A 13,913-nucleotide genomic window follows, 5' to 3' on the forward strand; every position below is an offset into this window, starting at 1 on the left:
GAGGTTAATATGAAATATAGAGAACATTTATTTTTTTCACTCCAGTTGGAATTTTTCACTCTAGTTTTAATTTATCAGGAGGACTCCTTTGTTTCAACATTTGCTTAAATTAATATTTCACTAGACAGATTTCTCCGTGTTGAGAGACCTAATTCACATGTCCAGAAATATAGCGTGTGTCCCTGCATCTGAAAAGAGGTCTGAATGTATCCCACAAATTCATAATTTGCATAGAAATACTGTTTTCTTTTTCAAAAAAGAAAACCGTATTTCAGAATGATTGCTCATTATTGCTATTGGTGACTTCTTATATATAATTAACAGCAGTACCAGTGAAGTTAAGGTCTAATGTGTTTGTACTTCTGTGGCCCCTGTTATCAATAATATTTATGTGCTTGACAATCATAAATGTATTTACTATCACCACATAAGTCCCCTATGAACAAAGACAGGCCTGTCCTCCCCATTTCACAAATGGGGAACTGAAGAACAAAGAGCAGAAATATTTTGCCCAAGGTCACACAGGAAGTCTGTAGGAGAACCAGGAATTCAACCCAAGATTTTAAATCCCCGGCCAATGCATAACCACAAGACCACCTTTCCCCACAAGGGCAGCATAATAATAATGTCATGTTGAGGGAGGTATGGCATTATTTATGCCTTAATTGCTTTAATATACAACTGCTAGCAACACTGTACAGTTGCATTCAGCCTCTGATCCTCCACTGCTTAGCACCTTGTATAGTCATTTACATCTGTGCATAATGGGTTTAGAACTCTACCACTGTTACAAGTGGGTGGAAGATTCTGATTTTGGTTGTGTTTTACACCTACTTTGCTAAGGGCTCAATCCGTCATTGTGGCCAGGTTTATAACGCCCTCCCCCTTCGCCATCCTGAGAATAGCAAGGGTCCATTTTGGTCACTGCACAACTTATAGAAGTCTCAGGGCTTTTCTAAACAGTGGCACAGGAATGGCTATATTGGCTGTATGCCACCCAGAGATTCCCCCATGGCGAGTAAATCTGCAGTAGGCTTCTGAAGTTATGTGCCACCAGAACAGTACAAAGAGGCCACTGCAAAGGACAGAGGATCTATGTAGTGTGAGTGACCATATGTGGTGCAAGCCAGTGCAGAAATCAGCACCTCACTCTCTAGCTTTATAAAATTTCTGATTTAAAAAATGGTTTAAATATTGGAAACGTTCTATAGTGTACATTCCATTGCCAAAACATCCAACTTTCTCACACTCTCTGCTTGAGGGTGTGAAAAGTATTTCCCCCCCATTTTTGCACACTTTTTTTAACCTTTTCCCGCCTTCGGGAAAACAAAAAAGAGAGAGAATTCAGAGAGGAAAAAAACCTAAAAATGGAAAACTGAAATGAAACCGCATTTCCAGTCAAATCAAAACAAAAGGTTTTGGTTTGTTTCAAAATGTTGATTCAAACAGAGTTTTGGTGTTTGTTTAATCAAAATTGCTGTTTTTAAGGAAAATTTTGTTGAAAACATATTTTCCAATGGGAACATTTTTCAGTCAAAAATGTTGACCAGCTCTACATATTGTCTACATAGTTGTCATTGTGTATTTTGGATGTTTGCCTTCTTAAAGTGATTGAAAATCATAATCCACAATGCAGTCAACAAATACAGAATTATTCCGATAGTATTTCCTTGGCACTAAGGCAGAATAGACACTTGGCTCCCAGTTCTGTTAACATCGGGTCCTAGAAGCTCAGTTCCATTCCCAAATATATTTAACTGTATTAAAATGCATCATGTGAAATCTGAAGCTGCTCCTATACATGCATGCATGGACAATTTAGCTTATTTTCAGTGTTATGCACCCAAGTTCCAGGCCATATGCGACAGAAGTAGAATTAAACTTTGCCATTATGTGTCCACCCCAAAAGGGGAAATGAAGGTATTTTCTCACAAACATGCTTGGATTCTTTGGTATAATAAGTGCCGCATTAAATCCCTGCTGACACTGTATATTCACTTTAAATTATGAATTATAGTGTATGAATTAGAATATATACCTGTTGATTTACACAGAAGATCCATAGCAAACACTGAGGAAGAGAAATCAGATCTATGTATCAATATATACATCCAGTTTGATGTGGTGGAAATGTGCGTGTTAATATTTATGTAATAAAATGGTCCCATTTGCATCAATCAGGTGCCTTTGGAGTGTCATGGTGTGACAATATTCCTGCTCTGCTAAATCCCAACCAAACAGTAGCACTTCAGGGCATCTAACAAATAATACCCATTGACACGTGAATTCAAGGATTTTGCATATTAAGAAGATTGTATGGTATTGTATTCTCAGGATCATATCACGCCTTCAAAATAGCTTCCCAGCCCTGAGGTTAGTGGGAGTTGCATGCACAAATCAAGGATATGGGATGCAGAATTCCCTTACATATGTCAAGTATGTGTAAGAACACTTTGGAAGGAGAGGGGGAGCTGTTCTGATTCCAGTAATTCAAAACTCTTTTATGGTTACCATTAGGACTGTGATATTAAAATTCACTTTCTTCTTCTGTTTGTATTTTCCCAGGTAATTGGATGTGTGGTATCTGTACTTTTAATATAGGTATGATTAAGAGCCAGAACTCATCACAGACCAAAACTAAAACTAGCAGTAAGGTCTGGATAAGAGTTGGCAGTAGTAACAGTACTGTGGTTAAAGTCACATTGCAAATGTATACACACAGTTCCACCTAGGATTTGTGGCTAATGTAATTCTTTATTGGAAGGCTTAACCTTGTTATGGATTCTTGGCAGCTTTTCCCTGCTCTATTCATTACTAATGCAAGCTGTCAATCACTTTAGTTCTGCTTTGACATAGATTGTGGCTCACAGGAGTTAGTTCTGTCATTCTTTTTACTTCTTTCATCTTTACTATCCTTTTTTATGGTCTTAAAAGCTGAAAGTACAAAAGGGCTGTATGTATATGAATAAAAAAAAAATCTGTTTCGGTAACTCTATCAGCCTTGTTATAAACAGTCTTTGATTAAAACAGTTGCTTTTGAACACAATAAAATGAGAATGTGACTTTTTACACTCCACATATTGTAAATTACCTTCCTCCTCAAAATAAATCAGAACTCATATTTGCATGACAGTGTTCAGGATTGATCCAAGCAGATCAGCTGCCACACCCTGAATAGCATATTATAGATGCCTTCCTTCTTCATGTTTTTTGGCTTGACAGAGCCGTCATAAATGATGTCTTCTTATGCACTAGTGTTAGCTAAAGCAACAATTTCCACACCTTATTTCATTTCACTGGGGCTAGGTACTGATTAATACTTTAAAAGGGGCTTGAAACAGGTTTCAATTCCTGTGTCAGCCTGATCTTTGAAAGTTTAGATTTGAGTCCAGCCAGCTAGGCAATAAATAATTTAATACTAACCAATGAGAAGGCAGTGAACAAATCATTCAGAGTGATCCTTCCTTTAAAAAAAAAAAATCTCGTGGCTGCCATATCTAAGTTTGGAGATATAGACATGAGCAATTCATTATAAAAACCATGACGGCTCCCTTTCAAATTAGAAAAGCTTATTACTTTCTGATAATGGGGCAGGAATAGAAATGAAATAAAACTTCATTATTGAACAGTTATAGTATTAAATTCTGGCACTAAATATTAATCAGCAAGGTGTCTCTGTATTATCTACTGAAATATCCAAGGAAACTTTTTCTTAAACATTTGCACAGAATTCAGCCACACAAGTAACATCTGTTAAAGTCTCTGAGATTTGTGCGATTATTCTGTACAGATAGACTTTTTGGGTGAAGATTCTGAAACTCTTACCCTGGTTAGTAGTTCACTTCTCAATCGCTCCCACTAGAATGAACTAGAGTAAATGGGAAGTGCTTAAAGAGCTATGGCAGTCCTCAGTATGAGTAAGGGGATCATAATCTGGCCTATTATTACTGTATTATGATAGTGCCCAAAGGCCTCAACCAGGATTGGGACCCATAAACATAGCAAGAGGTTGTTCTTGCCCCCAAGAGCTTATGGTCTAAATCAGTGATGGACAACCTGTGGCCCATGGGCCGCATGTGACCCAACAGGGTAATCTGCTGGTGGGCCGCCAGACAGTTCTTTTACATTTGCACGGCCACCCGCAGCTCCCAGTGGCCGCGGTTTGCCGTTCCCAGCCAATGGGAGCTGTGGGAAGCAGCGGCCAGCACATCCCTGTGGCCCACGCCGCTTCCCGCAACTCCCATTGGTCGGGAACGGCGAACCTCGGCCACTGGGAGTTGCGGGCGGCCGTGCAAATGTAAACAAACTGTCTGGTGGCCCACCAGCGGATTACCCAGATGGGCCGTGTGTGGCCCATGGGCCGCAAGTTACCCACCACTGGTCTAACTAGACAAAGTCAGACAAAGGGTAGGAGAAGTATTATAATCCCCATTTTTGGAGGGGGAACTGAGGGGAGATTCTCTAACTCCAGTCCATGGCCTTGAACCATAAGACCAGCCTTTCTCTCACATCTACAGTCTTCTTTTCTATACAAACATCTATCCTTACCTAATTCTTTTGATTCAACTTTGCCAACTTTGTCACCAATGCTCCTTGTGAAAATGCATTGTGGGCACTGATGTACCATTGACTCCCAGTCAAGTCCCATATTCATTTTCCCACTTCCAGCAGCAGTCTGTTTTCTCAGATATTTACATTTTGATTTCACAGGGTATGATTGAACAAGTGGACAGTTTATCACTCCTCTGGGATTCCTTAAAAAAAAAGACTTTTGGTGAATAAACCCATTGTTGAATCTATAGTCAATTAGCTAAATTCTCTTCACAGCAGTTAATGAAGCTAAATCTGATAGGTGAAAAATGTAGGCAGATGTCTTAGACATTGTTGCTCATTTTTGTTCTTTGAGGAGTTTCAGTGCAGTCGTGTGAAGTTACACAATTGCTTTTTTAAAAGATATATATATTTACACACTATAAGTTGATTATTTCACATATTAGAGGTTAATGATTTTTAGAATCAGACATTATCTTGTTGTAACTACCAGGTTTAGTCTTGAAAGCCATTTATTAAAATATTAGAGTAAATGATGTGTTGAAAATAATATAATAACAGTCTTGGTGAAAAAAGAATGCTTAAATTGCACATTAGTCCTTCGTTTTTCATGCAGAATAGTAAGCCATGCACATGATAACTCCACAGCTGCTTCAATGGGTGTTTGGAAAATGAATCGGTGACTTTTGAGAACAGATGAAGTGGAAGTGGGAATTTAAAAATTTAAGCAGATCACCCATGGCAGCAAATTGCAGAGAAATACTGTTGGTGTTTTGGATAATTTTGCCGTAGCACCAAGACTGAAACCTCAGCAGTGGATTTTAAGGCCTAGTCTTAAGATAGCTGCACAGCTGCGACTTGCAGTCAAGACAGTTCAGCAACTCTCTGCCTTGAGATCAACTGGTCCAGTAACCCAGTTCTAGATGCTGGTGCCTGGTTTGCTCCATAGGGCCTTTTCTGTCGGGTACTTTGTGCCCACTACGACAATGCTGAGTATCAAGTTACACATGAGGTGTCATACACTCAAACACTGTAAACATTTGTGGTGAATTTGTGGCAGGGAGTTTCCCCACATGCACCAACAAAGAGAAAACTAGATCATGGGGCTGGGGGAAGGGGGAGGAATGGATGAGAGCTGCTGGAGGCCAACAACAAAGAGCAGCTTCCCTCCTACCTGACTCCAGAGTCCCTTTCTGTGTGCTTCATCCATTGACCCCATGCTTGCCAGCTGCTCTGGTAGGCAACCACAGATGTGTCCATGATGGTCTGTGCCAGAGGATGGAGTCAGAGGGGTTGATCCTGCTGTCAACTACACTGTGGGTGTAACTCCAATGGCATTTGTCTCACTTACACTGGGGTGAATGAATAGGTAGGGAATCCGGTCTGCAATGTGTAAGTAGCGATGGCTAGGAGCATATACCTATAGCGCTGCCTTTGCTGTCATAAAGAGCCTCTCTCAGTACGGTGCCCTCTGTGTCTGTTTCTTCACAGTAAACCCACTGCTACAGTCACTTGTCACAGTGCACGCAGTTCACAATCTGCTTCCCTGCAGGGTGGAGCTAGAGTGCAGAGTACTGGGATAGGAGCATGTGGTAAAGGAATAGGGTGACCAGATGTCCCAGTTTTATAGGGACAGCCCCAATTTTGGTGTCTTTTTCTTATATAGGCTCCTATTACCCCTGACCCCCTGTCCCGATTTTTCACATTTGGTGTCTGGTCACCCTATAAAGGAAGAATAAACTGAAAAATAGGACCAAGCACTTTGTCCTGCTAACTTGAGAGGCACTCAACTGGGTCTTCGGAGAGCAGGGTTCAGTTCTAAGGCCAGAGATGTATGATACTTCCAGTATTTGCTTTGTCTGGTCACATTGCAAGCTCTTTGGGGCAAGGACTGTCTCTCACTCTGTGTCTGCATAGTAGGTCCCTGGGGCCTACAATCACAAACAATAGTAATTGACTGTCTTTCATTTGCACGCTCTTTGCCCAGACCGTGTTTCATTCTTTTGTGCAGCAGCATCATTTTTTATTTTTGGTTCCAATGAGACAGAAACGGAGTTGGTAAATATTCAGAGACAGAGGGAACACTCGGCGCCTACTGGAAAATAACAGCTCAGCGGCCCAAATACCAAAGATTTCTGCCCCCTCTAGTCACTCTGAGGGCTTGCTTCCTGTTGATAAAATGCTTTAAATCAGTTTCAAACCTCATCCGGGCTGGCATTCCTAGGCTGGAACCTAGCAACACAGCAAAGCTTGCTTTGCATTTCCCTTACAGATGCAAACCTCAATTTGTTCAGTCCATACTCATATGAGTCAGTCCCACTCAAGTAAGCGCTACTCCCTTGAGTCAATGTTTTCAGGATCAGCCCCATAATCTTTATAGAAAACCACTTTCTAGGCTTAGAGCCAAAAGTGGCCTCAGGGGAGAGTTCAAACCAACCAATATTTTTTCACGGAAAGGCAGATTTTTATTTTTATTTTTTTTAAAAGGAACTATAATCTCTCCATTAAACTCAACTCCCCCTTAGAAATGAGGGGTTTTTTTCCCATTCACTTGTGTGTGAAAGGTCTGTATACGTTCTTCTATTCTGCTGAACAGTATTATTAGAAGTTGATTGTGCATAGAGCTATATGCAAGATGTTCTTTATCTTTAGCTTTGTGAGATGTTAGGAAAAGCATTTCAGGTCTTATCTGATTGTGTGGCCAAGCATATAAACAGGGTTACTCTTAAATGCAAACTACATGATGAAAAGTGAATACGTTTACTTTAAAAAATCTAGTTTGGTAATGATGTCTGCAGCATCAAACTGCCTGATGTAGCTAAGGCATAATTTTATTAGCCTCGATTAAAGAGAAATATGACCTCGTTGTTTTGTAAAAAAAACATTTTGAGTCTGTCCGGTTCCTCCTGCAAGCTTGTCCAGCTATGTTATTCAGTAATGTTTCACCCATAAGAACTTTTCTGGGAATGGTGAGCAACAAGAAAGAAAATAAGGCCAGGTTGGGTCTGACATCTATTTCCATGGTTTTGTTCTTGCCCTTTGAGCTCTCTGTCAGTTACAGACCTCACCTACATGTTTTAGATGTGCACGTACTGGCTACAGTACCTATTCACTTCCAAATACACTTCACAGTATAGGTTATGTCTAAAGGCCTGAATGATCTGGGATCTGACTACTGAGAGACCAGCCTCTCCCATTTTGATCCATTGTAGGAGTATTTATCCCTTACATCAGATATAATATAGAGTGAACTTTCCACTGCCATCAACAGAGCATTTCTAAGGTGTAGAGCACAGACCTGAGACTCGGGAGACATGGATTATATTTCTGGTTTGGCCATTGGCCTGCTGATTGACCTTGGGCAAGTCACGTCACCTCCCTATGCCTCCGTTTCCCCATCTATAAAATGGGGATAATGGTGCTTATCTCCTTGGTAGTGCACTTTGATCTCTACTGAGGAAAAACACTAGATAAAAGCAAGGTATTATTATTATTATTTCATTTGCTCTGTGTCATTTGGGAACCCAAAGAGCACCACATAAAGCTTGCATATTTCCTTGTAAATCAGTGGTTCTCAAACTGGGGCTGCCGCTTGCGTAGGGAAAGCCTCCGGCGGGCCGCACCAGTTTGTTTACCTGCTGGGTCCGCAGGTTTGGCCGATCGCGGCTCCCACTGGCCCCAGTTCGCCGCTCCAGGCCAATGGGGGCTGTGGGAAGTGGCGGCCTGCAAATCCCTTGTCCCGTGCTGCTTCCCACAGCCCCCATTGGCCTGGAGCGGTGAACCGCGGCCAGTTTGAGAACCACTGTCGTAATTATAGCTGGCTAATCATACCAGCAGGTAAGAAAATTGTGAGGTTTCAACATTTGTTTCCATCCTGAATAGGGATGAAAAGTTGAAATACTGAAACTTTTCACAAAACAAAAAGTTCCAAAAATTTTCAGTTCAGAAATGTCAATCCAACACATTTTGACATTTTCAGATGAAAGTATTTATTATCACATTGATGTGTCAACATTTTGTGGTTTATTTTCATTTTTGGAGACTGAAAAATTTTGGTTTTCCAGTTTGATTTTGGGATTTTCATGGATTTGTTCCCTTTTCTCTCCCTTTTTCTGACCTCTTTTCCACTGGAAAGCAGGGGGGAGGTAGAAAGTATGATGAGATGGGAAAAACCTAGTTGTCAGCCATTTTTACTGTTTCCCCCTTTTTCTAGTTGGAAAGCAGGTTTTTCCTCATATCCCAACACTTTCTTACTGTTTTCTGTCTTTCACTAGTTAGAAAGCAGGGGAAAAATGTGAAAAATGAATTTTTGTCACATTACCATTCTTTCTGAAAAAGGCAGAAAAAGGTAAAAAGAGGAAAAATAAGAGGAAACATCCCCCTCCCTCAAACAAAATCCCAAAACTGAAAAGGAAAACTGGAATTTTTTGGTTCACAAAACTTGACATGAAGCACAAAATGTCTAATTTCATTTTAAATTCAGTAATGCCCCCAAAAAATCATTAACTAAATGGTCAAAATCACCATATTCCTAAAATTTTGATGTTGGTTAATCCATTTTTCTTTTCTGGTGGGCAAAAATGTTCATTTGATAGTCTTTTTTTTTTTTTTTTTTTTTTTTTTTTGACTGGTTCTACTATTAATTATTGGAGTGAAGTTTCCCTGGGTTTGGTTTAGTTTGGTTTGGTTTTTGTTTGGGTTTTTAAAAATACTTTTGTGCATTTAATGAGCAACTAAGTTAAGGGTCTGTCGCTACCCAAGTGGATAGTTTGTTTCATAATGAACCACAAAGCACCCAGATGTTTTGTCAGTGGACATGAGACACATTTGTAAATATAACAAAACTATTAAAATGGCAGGACGGATACCTGATCAGACTTTCATCCTGCATTTTTGGAACCTCCATATTCTTAGGCCTCAATTCAGCAAAGTACTTTAGCGTGTTCTTTACTATAAGCATGCGCTTAAGTAACCTTGACTTCAATAGGAATAAGCACCTTTCCTGACTAGGGATGCTTTCCCAAATAAGGGCCAAAGTGAGCATAGTTTGGTGCTCATACCTGGGTCAGTGACAAGTAAGAAACAATTTGTTAATATTGTGATAAGTTCGTGATCACTTAGGAATGTGATGGTTTCTGCTACACTGGAAACTGTGGCTCCTCAAGCCTTAACAGCTATGTCAGGGATAGATGATTAGACCCTTCAGTTCCAAAAAGCATCAGTCTCTTATTTCTAGAGTCAAAGATGAATCTGCACTAGCTATTAAAAGAGAAACTATAATGCAAATCTGGACAGTTCGGATTCCATCCAACAGAGGGCAATGGTGCGCATACATGTTGGTTTATTACAAGCATCATTAAATTAGCCAGGTTGCTAGCATACTTGAAACTTGCGAGTTACAACTTCTTTTGAAATGTTTTTTCTTTCCTGTCCAAGCAGGGCCCTTTTCATCTGCATAGTTCACTTGAGATGTAATCGTTAACATTTAGATTAGAAGAGGAATCTCTTTAAGGATGGGAGAGCATGTTGTGAGAAGACTTTTCCACTCTCACTAGTGGTGAGAGGAGGGGCGGGCATTGCAGTGCTTAGAGAGATAATTACGTTCCCAGCCATGGGCTGAGGTATTGGGTGTACAAACAGCTAAGTACATGGGTGGAAAGAGAAAGTAGGTTAGAAAGAGGGAAGAATTAAGGGGTAGATATGGCTGCCACTGAAGTCAGGGGCAACATTTCCACTGACTATAGTGGAATGGAATCAGACACAGAATTTTTATGGCCCTCACCAGTCCAAGTCCATTGTTTACTGCATCTTTCTTGTGAGGGTTCCTCGTGTACTCACCTACGTTGAACTGGTTTGATTGGGGTCCGGGAGAGCACTTCCATACGTGGCTGGAGTCCTTGGAAAAAAGGAGAATAGAAAGTTAAGAGAGGGTAAAATAAGGATTATCGCTCATAGAAAACTCCTAGGCTTGCAAAGATGTTTCTGTATGGGACTCACACATCATCTGATATATTAAGGTGAAGTATTGAGTATCCATAAAGGAGTACTAGCAAACTGTGTCAGTTTTCAAACACTTTGCTTTGTCAGCTTCACAAATTTAAAATCAATCAGTTGCAGTATAGATCAGTTGAACAGACATAAAATCTTATGGTTATCTCTCTGACAACAATCTGAAAATTAAAAATGAGTTTTTAAAGACTCTGATTGGCAAACTTCCATAATACTAAAAACAGGGTTCCTTTACACCCATTGGTGTTAAAATAAATGCGGAAAAAGATGATAGCAGAGAGCCTTTTCATAAATGGGAAGGGGAGTGGGGGAGTGCTGAAAAGTAAGTGCTCTAGGAATGTTCATTTCCAACAGGAGCTCCATGTCCTTAGTGCACTATCACAAGCATGGGTGGAAAAACCAGCTACAAATAAAGACTCCGTGGAACCTCTGGAGAGTTGTCATAAATATGTAGCTTTTGTATCCTACGGTGTAAAACACTAAAAAGTGTTCATTTAAAATGAAGCGTTATGTTCAATATTAGTTGCCTAATGTCTCTCATTTGGACATCAATTATGAATGTACTGACAAAAAATGAAGAGACCATTTTTTCCATTTGTAAATTATTTAAGTATGAGCGTTAGTTTTTGCAACCCTCACACTAATAAGCTCAGGCTTGTGGCACTAAGCTGTTTCTCATTGGATTGTTGTTGTTATTATTATTTATTATTAACAGCATCATAAATGTGTCCCGTGAAGCATAAACCCAAAGTATTTACAAATGGTGGCTGGATCTTTCAGTCCTTACTGAGCAAAATTCCCATTTGAGACTCTGTGGAGTCAAAATGAAGTGAATGGGAATTGTGGCAGAGTACGGACAATAAGATCAGGGTTATCACCATCAATTTTCCTAGGTTAGACTTTTAAAATAAAAATTGGTCAAATAGCATATTCAACTGAATGTCTGTCTTTCCCCACAGTGGCCTTCCTTTGCAGACAGCACACGGTGCAGTTTTAGCACATTCCAGCGGAGGCTCTGGGAGCTCAAGTGAGTCCGAGAGCAGCTCCGAGTCCGATTCCGACAGCGAAAGCAGTTCCAGTGACAGTGAGTGTAACGAAGAGTCACGCAGCGCAACTCCGGAGGTAAAGCTATGAATTCAAGCCCCTTCTTCCAGTACACTCTCAGGAAAAAACCTTGTCACTGAAAGCGAAATCCTTTTATCCTTCAGAAAACATAGAAGTTCTATTCTGTTTACTGTTATTTGCTTTCTTCTCCCTTTGTGCTATCAAACACATGATCCACAAACTCATTTTAGCTTTGGGGAAAACCTTCTGGCCCACATTTCAGTTACTTCAGAGAAATATTTAGATTTTTGCCCAGTACCAGAGAAGATTTTATTGGCACAGTATTTGTCTGGGACTAAGGAAAGGCACCATGACAAAAAATACATCTTCAGGGACCTGCTTAACTTTTTCGTTATATTAAATTTCTCCAGGGCCACATTGGAAACTAGATGAGGAAGCCTAATTAACCATAAATACTATAGTAAAAGTAGCAATAACCGCTGGTTGACTGAAATAAAAGGCTGTGTTAAAAGTGTAATTGTGGTTTAAACTAAAATGCATTGCTTCTCTAAGATTTGTTTCCTATCGTTCTCCGATCTGCAGCCTGAACCTCCTTCAACAAACAAGTGGCAGCTGGATAAATGGCTAAATAAAGTGAATCCCCATAACAAGACCATTATCAACAACCAAAATGAGACTCATAGTGAGAACAGTTCTCAGTCTCAGAGCAGCCAACAGACTGAAGGACAAAACAAAGGGAAGCTTAATAACAGTCTGCCCCAGACCGATTCCAAAGACAGGGCCGTCCTTAGTCCCATCCGGGAGAAAGCCAAACCACGAGTTGCCCAGAAAACTCCAGAGGCGAAAAGCTCCAAGCAGAAGTCACCAGCTTATAATGAGCCAACTTCACAAAGGACTCCTGGGAAAAAGCAACCCAAAAAGGTAGAAAGGACTTCCAGTGTAGAAGAGTATAACTGGCCCAAACCAAATAATACCAGCAACACTCCCAAAGAAAAAGATACACAGGAACCACCAGAGCAGCCAAAGGTTCGCACAAAAGCAACAGCTGGAAAGACAGCTCCAAGAAAAGAACCACGGACTAGCACGGGACTTGCTTCTGAGAAGAAAAAGTACAGAGGCCCTAGCAAAACTGTCCCTAAATCCCGTGAATTTATTGAAACCGATTCGTCTACTTCTGATTCAAACACAGACCAGGAAGAGAGCCTGCAGGCTAAAATATTACCAGCTTTCAGTGGGCCTGCCAATGGCCTCAAAGTAAAAGACTCCAGTAGTAACATCCTCAGTGTAAGTAGTTTAACTAGCAACAGCAGCAACACATCAATAGACCAGACCAGCAATGATTTAGAGGAACAACTCTTTTCACCGATCCCAATTGTGCAAAATGAACTTCTGTCCCCACTGAGGGAATTTGAAGAACTCAAATCCCTTTGGGTGAAAATAGATCTTAGTTTACTCTCTAGAATACCCGGACAAGACCCTGGTGAGACAGTGAGTGTGAAAACTGAACCGCGAGAGGCAAATGTGAAACACAGGCGACAATCTCGAGAGTCCCCCACCGCAGCCGCTGAAAAGCCCGCCACAAAATCCAAAAGGAAGCACAAGGTAAGTAATTTTTATAGTCCAAGGGAAACCACTTCATTTCCGTGTGTCAGCTGGGTAGGTTCCAGATAGAACCTCAGTAGGGTGACCAGATGTCCTGATTTTATAGGGACAATCCCGATTTCTGTGTCTTTTTCTTATATAGGCTCCTATTATCCCCCACCCCCTGTCCCGATTTTTCACACTTGCTGTCTGGTCACCCTGAACCTCAATCATCGGCATTTCTTCATACCTGCCCCAAAACCTCTCCGCAAAGATTTAATTGAAGAAACAGTTCTATAGAGAGGTATCCGATTACTAAGGCATGATTGTTTTTTTACAAAAGTTGCTATACTACATTTACCAGTGCATTGCGAATTTTCATCATCAACTACTTAAAACCAAACTCTAACTGTCAAAATCAATGAACAGTGTATATGTGGTGATGTGTCTTTTGTGCTTTTCCATTGCAGTTGCTCACTTTCCCATTCATTTGCAGTATTCAGTAATCTGCAGTGGGATTCCCAAGAACTAGTGCAAATTACTGAGGATTGAGTGTACCCAGAAAATGTGACTTCTGTTTAGAAGGCAGGTTTTTATTGTCTGGAGAGTTACAAGCCGATTCACCACTGACTTAGGCACTGCTTCATTCAAGTCAATGGAGTTGTGCTGGCTTATGCCACCGGTGAATTCTGACTTTAAAAATATAA

General features: G+C 40.5%; 1 protein-coding gene across 2 annotated transcripts in view; it reads left to right on the plus strand.

Annotated features, from left to right (window-relative positions):
- Positions 1–13,913, plus strand: part of AFF2 (ALF transcription elongation factor 2) — a 403,259-nt gene that overhangs the window by 347,025 nt on the left and 42,321 nt on the right. For both annotated transcript variants that reach the window (XM_054040357.1, XM_054040358.1), the window contains exons 10-11: positions 11,520–11,682; positions 12,208–13,227. In XM_054040357.1, coding sequence (XP_053896332.1) covers positions 11,520–11,682; positions 12,208–13,227 — 1,183 coding nt within the window. The remainder of the gene's footprint in view (positions 1–11,519; positions 11,683–12,207; positions 13,228–13,913) is intronic.

The sequence above is a fragment of the Malaclemys terrapin genome, chromosome 9 (assembly GCF_027887155.1).
Source record: "Malaclemys terrapin pileata isolate rMalTer1 chromosome 9, rMalTer1.hap1, whole genome shotgun sequence".
NCBI classification, from domain to species: Eukaryota; Metazoa; Chordata; order Testudines; family Emydidae; genus Malaclemys; species Malaclemys terrapin.